We start from the raw sequence: 9,192 nt of genomic DNA on the forward strand, positions 1-9,192 counted from the left end.
TAGATGGCACTACTAGAAATAAATCCATTTTTTAGTGAATCTTAATCTTCAAAAGACATATCTATAGATTTGACAGCTGCCGTGAATGAAAACGATGGCTAAACTGCATGAGTTGGGCTACGAATTGCTTTTTCCTGTTCTCAGACCTTAAGAGAATGCTCACTGGAAATAGATTTATCGCCGGAGCTGTGTTTTACTATGTTAGCCTACGACCTTTTCAGCCCAAATGTTAGTGTCGTGTAATTTTGAAACAGCCTATATATACATATCTGTCTAACAAACAAAAATTACTAATGTGAACATAGCTTTACAATTACTGTAACTTCCTAAAAAGGATTCATTTTACTTAAGAATAGAAAATAAAATTAAATTTTCATATTCTTTAAAAATTGATTGCTTTTTTTTTTATTCCTGAAGCCATTTTAATAAAATTTGAGGCCAGTTTTTTTTTATTGTTATTTTTTTTTTAATTACATAAGCTTAATTTGTCAAAATGGCACTATTCATAATTTTTATTTACTATAACATATTAAGGAGTTATCGTAATTATTCCGTTAAAAATATTATACAATTAAAATTCTCACCCTATAGTATAAGAGCCAGTAACGTCACGAAAAAGTTGATTTCAAGACGGCTGAATTTTAGATATTTATTTTGATACATATAAAAAAAATCAAGCTTTTTATTTAAAAATTAGGAAAAGAAATATCCGAAATTCAGCCATCATGAAACTCTCGAAAACGCTCTCCGAGTGTAATTTTTTGTTGGTGAAGCAAACATCGTATACTCTGGAATGTGATGCCATCTTACAATGAATGTTTACGTTATTTTGAACAGAATAATTAAATATAAACTCCGCTCCTAAATTAATTTATTTGACTTTTCAAAAAAATAAAATATATATATTTGTTTTCAATATGATTCGACAACTTTCGATATACATATTGACTTATTAAATTTAATTTACTTACTTAATTAAAATCACTTTTTAATTTTAATAAATAAATAATTATATTTATATATATATATATTATTTATATAATATTAATTAACGAAATTAATAATTTAAAGTGTTTTTAATATAATTATTTCTTAAATTAATTGATAATTAATCATCACATGATAAAAGGAGTGTCTGTTGGATTGGAGGGTGTTTGTTAATTAAATACTGAACTTATACTTTTAAATTTCTAAAGGCCAATTCACATTTAGAATATTCATATTGACAGTTTATAACGTTTTTAAGTATAACCTATGGAACATTTATTTACTGTCTTAAAGGCCTTGTTCAAGTAAAACGCTATCTTGCATTTCTGCTTGCGTGTGTCATAGTAGTCTTTTGAGTTTGTGCTTCACTTGCACAAACATCTTTTGGTGTCAGAGTCAATCTTATTTTAAATTCAAAATAAAGCTGCTATGTTTGAATGAGACCTTAAACCTTCGTCCATCACGTTAGATTTCCATACAGATTTGGTCACGCCACAAATTTGAAAAAACGAAGAGTTAAGACGAAGAGTTAATTATATCTTATCTCATACTTTTTTGGTAAAATGTCGACGAAGCAACAAAAATCCTCGAACGATTAATTCGAGAATTATTAAGAACATTTTGGCATTTCGTTTCTGAACTATTTAATTTCCATAGGTTAATGGAATTTTAATTGATTTTTTTTTCAGACTTTCTTTCAAAATAAAACAATAATGGCGGATATAAATGGAATCACGGATTATTATAATAAAGCACTTGCTTAGCGTCATAGATTTTGTTTCTTTAACGGTAGAGTTGCTCTAACCAGATTTGAAGATTCTTTATAATAGGTATATTATATTGGCACGGCTCTGTATACCTTTCGAATTCCCTACTGATCTAGCTAGACTAAATTTACCAATAGAGAATATTTTTATCCTTTATAGAGGGTAAACGTGGCCTTAGAATTCAACTAGAATTCTCTAGCTACAGTGTATATGAATCTTTACAATTCATTAACAGCGAACTTTCAATTTGCCTGGTACAATTTCTAGTTATGACAATCGAATGATCTTAGCCGTTGGAGGTTTCACGTTTTGATAATTGTTTAGTAAATTGTCGGTCACACGCAATCGACGCAACATTTAATAGCAAAAATAATTAGGAAGGGAAGACCTCGTGAGCCCTGGTATTTTTGGTAAAAAGTGTTTCGCTCTGAATTTTAATGAAAAAAAAAATTTAATTATTACTTTGTAGTCCTGAAAGTTTGTGTTAAAAAAAAAGATATAAGGCAAAAGGAAGAAAACTCTCGGTTCCGAAGTAGTTTTCTTCGATGTACCTTGATTAATATTCTATCATGAATTTGTTCTGGAAGAATTTGAACCAGATTGAAGCTTATCAATGAGAAAATCCGATAAAATTATTAAAAAATTTTAATTGCTGACGAAGTTCTGAATTCCAAATTCAGATAAGCGAACTTACAAGTGCCGGGCATCGAATGCATCATCCGAGATCCAGACTTAAGTCTCCTTCTCTTACAGCCTTCATGCCCAAAATACATGACATACTAACTAATACACAAAATGGCGGCAAATTTAAAAATAAGATCGAAAATGGAACACACTTAATGTTTTTTGATTATTTAGGAAGAAAAAATATGAGTTTTTTGTTTTCATTATTCTCTTTTTTTACATAAAATATAACATTTTCTTTTTAAATCACATTTGTTTTGTTTATAAAAAGTTCAAGGTTTTCGTTCACATGGAAGTAAATAAATAAATAAATAAATTCATGAAACTATTGATTGATTGATTGAGTGATATTGATTAATTATTTAAAAATGATTTCTAAAATTATATGTAACTAATTGCACCAAATGATTTTTGAATCTTACTCTTAATCTTGTTTCAACTACGTTTTTTGTTAACGCATTTCTTGACACCAACTATAAACAACAATAATCATCGATTTATTGAACGGTTTTTTTTTAATCGAATCACTGCTCCAATTCAACTTCGATAAATCGAGGTTTAAGATTTTAAAGATGAAAAAAAATACAGATAAAAACTTTCTCTTTTTAAAAATGTTTTCAATTTATCGAAGTTCAAAATTGGCAAATTGTTTTTAGAAACTTCGAATGAGAAATTAGTATCATGATCTTTGATATGCATGCAGAAAATTATACAGGGTGCTCATTTCAAAAGTATTCACTCTTAACAACACTTGACTTGATGTGATTATTGATTTGTGTGCCTTCCCTTGTGTTCCTTCGCTCCTAGCCATCCCAATTTTAATATTTCAAAAGGTATCCCCTAGTTTGTAATACCTCTTTTGAAAGGGCATACACTTCTCTCTTCAACCATGATAAAAAAAATGAAATCGATTGATTGGTTCTTAAGATAAACTACCCAGAAAATGAAATTCATACCTTCTATCTTCTTTGTAGTCTATCTGAAGAACCAATCGATCGATTTCATTTTTTTTACCATGGTTGAATAGAGAATTGTATGCCCTTTCAAATGAGGTATCGCAAGGTAGGGGGTGCAACTTGAATTTTCAATGTTGGGGTGGGTGGGGATGAAGTGATGAAACCTGGAAGATACTAATTTCGAACTTCCTGGTTGATATCTAAATCGATGTGTTTTCACTCAAAACAAAGAGTGATTAAGGGTGGATACTTTTAAAATGAACACTCTGTATAATATTTTAAGGTAGTACGAGCACCAAGATAATTTTAGATTTGAATTGAAATTATTTTTACCTTATATTTTCAACTTTGATGATGAATTTTGTTATAGCTTCATGAATGTAGACGAAAAATAAGAATAAAATTATTCGATATCAGCTTTGGTTTTCGAAATATTGAAAGCTAAATAATAAAACTTTTCGATATTTTGAAAACTACTCCAAATATCGAAAAATTTTGTTCTTACTTTTCGTCTTAGATTGTCAAGTTATAACATAATTGACCATCAAAATTGAAAAAAAAAATATTTTTTTTAAATTGGTCCTCACTATCGTGCTCATACCTCCTTAATTAGTCGGATACAACGATTTTTCTTTGGCTATTTTTGGGAAAAATCAGGTTAATGCAATTGTTAGCATGCTTTTATAAACTTGAGAACAGAGGTTGTATTTGTAAGGACTTCATTTACTCTCCAAGTTCGAATAAACTCTCACAAAATCCCGAAAATAAAATTCATTTGGCACAATCGAATCGAATTAATTTCGAATAAAAATATAATCAAACAAATTCTAGAATCATTTTTAAACGTTTCCTATAAAATATCTGTAATTAAGGAGCAATTTATCCATTTTCGATAAATCGAGCGTTCATTCGTCGCAGGTAAAACTGTCAGATAAAAGTGCTTCGAATAAAAAAGGGAGCGATTTATCGTTTTCGATAAATCGTGATTTTTTAATATTTTCTACCAAAAACCTCACCCTCCCTCCATGTGATCTACCATAACCTTTACTAGGATCCCCCTCGGTTGAAACACTAGAACTTTTTCTGGATTTTCTGGCATTATGTAGCTTGACTTCCTGCCACCTCTCGTCTGAAAATAGCTCAGTGTAGCTTTTGAACTAATATATTGCCCCTCAAGATCTGGGTCAAGTGGTTTATGGATGCTCCCTCAGATAATGATAAAGTTTCATTTCTACTTATACAGTGTGTTGCATTTAAGATGAAGACACAAAGTAATTTTAAGTTTTGTTTGAAGTCGGTTAAAAATTTAACAAAAATTTCAAACCGCTGTCTAAAAAACAGCATTTTTCTATACTTTAGACGTTTTTACATCAAGCCGCCAGTTTTCTCAGATATTAATGTTCCTAAAAGCTAGCGGTTTGTGTGACTCCCTTCTGGAATTGAATATTAACATTCAAGCAAGCCAGTGAAACTTTCTTCATTCATGTGTGGAAAATCAAGAATATTTCGAACGCTAACATGTGATTGAACCTATATAAGTGAACCTATGAACGCTAGCGTGTGACTAAACATATATAATCTTCCGTGATTTGTTTTCAGATAAAAAAATTATATGATGATACACTCTGTATCAAAGTTGGATTGGATAAATAAATTTTTAAAAACAAAAAAAAAATGGACATAGAGTTCTTTTAAACAGGTCTATTCTATGGATCTGGACTCTTAGATCTAGATCTTTGACTACATTCACATGACTCACATGATAACAAACAATTACAACCTTTTTGATGGGTGATAGGCGATGGCGATGATGATTGGTGGGGTGAGTTTGATGTATTGTTAGTAGATGTAACAGGGGGTGGTACAGTGGATGCTGGTGAAGTTGAAGGTGAGAGTGATTGTTCTTTTTCAATTTCCATTTGTGTACCTTCTTTAGTTTCGTCATCATCATCATCTTCGTCCTCTTCTTCTGATTCTTCTTCTAATTGCTTTCGTGCCAATTTTACTGCATAATATTCGTTATAATGTTTTTTCCTTTTGGCTAAAAATTCTTTACGGCGTGCTATAAAAAAAACAGACGTAAAACTTAAATTTTCAAAGTTATTACAACTAAAAAGACAGGAATGCAAAGAAAAAAACGGGAAACAGCTCCGATTTTAATAAAAACTTTTGTAAATATTTATAGGACCTCAAGAAATATCATGGCTGGGCGGCAGACATGCTGAACGCATGCTTAGGCCTGGCAATGTATCACGACTACTGCAGGAGCTGTCACAGTGGTGACGAGGAGGAGAAAATGTCTCATCTTCTCTGTCACTGCCCAGCTCTTGTCATGAGGAGATGGACTTACTTGAGCCAGCCTCTCTTTGACGACCTCTCCGACCTAAAGTCAGTCGACGTCAAAGCCCTCCTGCTGTTCTTAAACAGCTCCAATACGGGCGCTGGTAGTCTCGAATCCACTTTTCATTGTCATTCCCTTAAGAAGATGCTCTGAATCAAGGATAAGGCCCATCTTAATTACTAGGATTTTGCGTAGGAAATGCAAGCTGTGTATAACCAAAGCTAGGCCATTCGATTGTGCTAGAAATTCGGTGGTGGGACTCTTAACAGGACACTGTAGATTGAAATAAGTCCTTCGATGATTGCGGAGTATGGGTCTGTATGGGGTGATGATGAAATCTCCATATACATGTATTCCACATTGCTGTTCGCCTCAATTTTATTTGTTTCGAAAGAGTTCTTTTAATAATTCAAACAAACTAAAACGTTACCTTTTTCCTCTTCTGTTAAATCGTCATCTTCCTCGTCGTCTGATTCATCATCTTCTTGTTTCTTCATAAATTTTGGCAGTGCACTTCCTCCAGATTGAATTCTAAAAAGATTTCATTGCCATAATTTAAATCCCAGTTATTTTTTTTGGGTTAAATCAAATTAAAAACTTACTTTTGAGCTAATAAACCAGCATCTAATTCATCCTGATCGTGAGGTTCATCTGTTTCATAATTGTATGGGGTTTTTGGTTCATCTATTTTCATATGTCCATAATCTTTGTCCGGTGGATGTAATGTAGCTATTATATTCATTTCGTCCCATTTTGTCTCTTTTGATTTTCTACGATTCTCCAACGCACTAAATATTCAAATAATTAACCTGTTTAAATACTATACATATACTAACATTAGGGAATATTCCTGTATTTTTTTTATATTTTTAATTCATTGTTTACACCGTTATAACAAAATAAAAAATATAAATACTGTTTAAAAATGCTGTATTTAAGTGTAAAAAAATATTTAAAATACATTAAAATTTTGAGATATTTAAACGCACTTTTTTGGTGCTTTCTGTTGATGACGTATAAGTACGTGATCTGTCAATTGGTGACAGTTCAATGTGTAATTTACACTTTAAAAAAATGAATTTACACTCGGTATCATTAAGTTTTCTAATAAAAAGCCGTAGAATAATATAATTTAATGAAATACCATATAAAATGTGATTAATTAATATCATACAGTATGACAACAAATTTGACAAGCTCGTACTTTGATGTCACGTCCGTATATTTGAATTTCCGTTTTAGAAATGTTTTAAATGCCCTCACTGAATTTGTACTTTTATTAATTAATTTTAAGTAATTAAAAATATATTAATTACTAAAATAATGATTTAGTTGAAAGGTCCTGCCATTAAAGTTACGGAAGAAAAACATTTGAACCAAAAAATTTCATGAATATTCCCTTTTCTGCCACAATAAGAACTATCACACCAAATTTTTCTGAGAATAGATAAAATTTACAATCAAATGGCCTTCTAACAAATTGATTTCCATGGAAGTGCAAAAAAACTCATAACTAAAGTCAGTCGACGTCAAAGCCCTCCTGCTGTTCTTAAACAGCTCCAAATGGTTCATGGAGTAGTGACCGGGGATGGGCCAACCCATTTACGGTATCACAACGGACTCTATGGTCTAAGTGTGTCCCACCCCAGGACAGCCACTCTAACCTAACCTAACCGTCTTGACATTGGTTAATTTTTGATAGAGACGTTCTTGGGCACGCTTCACGGGCTAAGCTGATTTGAGAAGGCAGATTATTGTATGGTTTTGATCAAATATTTGATTCAAAACCAACTGAATCATATATTTTGGGCACTCCTGAACAATTTTTGTATCACCTAACTTCGCCGTTTTCGAGATGTCAGTGTTTTTTAAAAAAAAAAAAACACTGGCTTTTTGGTTTTTACGAACTTGTAACGCGCTTACATGATCACGCGCGTAAATTTAAACACCACACTTTCTAACCAAACTGACCCTTTTCTACATCCTCGTATAAACAGTTTGACCCTGGTCCCATAAAAATCGGAATTATACAATAAAATTCCAACCTTTTGATTCACTGATTTCAAACAAATTGAACTGAATTTTTAAACTACGTATTTTTAGGTCGTTTTTGGGGAAAAAAATACAAATAAAACTGCTTCCCTAATGAATTAACCATGTTTTAAAATTATTAGATTATAAATTTTTGAGCGGTTTGGATGTAAGATTAACAAGCAAGACACATACAAAAATTTCCTATTTTCATGGTTCTTAGGTACAAATCAAGGATAAAGGAATCAATTTTTATTACAAAATCAATATCCTGGATCATATTTTGGTTTCTATAATCGTTAATCGTTTAAAAAGTATAAAATCCCGACATAACCAAACAAAAAACATAGGATACATTTTTGCATAATAAAAATAAAAATAAATACATACTTGGTACTACTTTCTGGTTTATCAAAACTACTTGAATTCTTTAATATGCCTTTGGATGGACGTTTCGCTAAATTATCAGCCATCATACATTTATTCCTTCTTTTCTTTAAAAATTGAATTTCAGAGTTTTTTTTTGTTGTTTTGTTGCATTCAATCTTTATATTTTTTTATTACTCACTTTAAAGATTCTCCAAATATTCCAAATTACTCCAAAACACCATTTTTTATTTGTTATTACTGTCACATATTTATTGTAATGTATGATGTCATCTCTTTTTATAGAAATGTCAAAAGTAAAGTAAAACGTTTTCGGTTGTATGTACTGGATCGAATCGATCTTGATGTGTGTGGATTATTTTTATATTGGAACTAGAAAGGAAACAAATTTTTTTTTAAATTTTTTAATTATAATTAACTTTTGGGAATTTAATAAATAATTTAGCTGTATATTTGTTTTTGGTTATGATTAATGAATAAAAAATAAAAAAATGGAATGAAATGAAAATAGACGAGAATAAATAAATTTTTGAAAGGACACATGACTTCTATATTCTAAAGACTTAAAATTCAAATACTTATCTCATTCACTAATTTCAAATTTGAAAAGGCATTCGTTTTAATATTCTAAAATTTAATATACTATACTCAAATAAACCATGAATTTTAACAAAGCAAATAATGCTAAAATTTCGATAAGTGCTCGTAGATACTTTCTTTGTATTAATGCTATGGAAACCTTTTCGTTAAAATTGAAACCAGTTAAATATATCATCTTATTTACCAAGATTCGATCTTGTACCCTCAATCAAGGGATAATTCCGAGAAAGCTCAATATAACTACTTCGCGAAACATGCGACATACGTAGCGAAGGACCTATAACCTGCCGAGCTACCGTATCTCTATGAATCAAAGGATAACGTTAGCATAGAGGAAATATGATAATTCCACTGTTCCTTCCACTGTTCTCTCGTGCATTCTATTCTTATAATATCTCTGTGTATTGAAGATAATTAATTTCGTTATGACAATTTCGCT

The 9,192-nt window shown here is 30.8% G+C and overlaps 1 protein-coding gene across 2 annotated transcripts; it reads right to left on the reverse strand.

Annotated features, from left to right (window-relative positions):
* Positions 1-1,116: 1,116 nt before the first annotated feature.
* Positions 1,117-8,342, reverse strand: LOC123290515 (protein phosphatase inhibitor 2-like). 2 transcript variants are annotated; one of them, XM_044870736.1, is made up of 5 exons: positions 8,157-8,342; positions 6,338-6,523; positions 6,166-6,266; positions 5,322-5,456; positions 1,117-2,911 (listed from the first exon to the last, which is right to left on the reverse strand). In XM_044870736.1, exons 1-5 carry the CDS (start codon positions 8,240-8,242, stop codon positions 2,874-2,876), a joined length of 546 nt encoding a protein of 181 aa, XP_044726671.1. In that variant the 5' UTR covers positions 8,243-8,342; the 3' UTR covers positions 1,117-2,873. The 2 variants fall into 2 exon arrangements, with proteins under 2 accessions (XP_044726671.1, XP_044726669.1); XM_044870734.1 differs by lacking the exon at positions 1,117-2,911 and having other exon boundaries at positions 4,872-5,456.
* Positions 8,343-9,192: the final 850 nt, after the last annotated feature.

The sequence above is a fragment of the Chrysoperla carnea genome, chromosome 1, assembly GCF_905475395.1.
Source record: "Chrysoperla carnea chromosome 1, inChrCarn1.1, whole genome shotgun sequence".
Taxonomy (NCBI): domain Eukaryota; kingdom Metazoa; phylum Arthropoda; class Insecta; order Neuroptera; family Chrysopidae; genus Chrysoperla; species Chrysoperla carnea.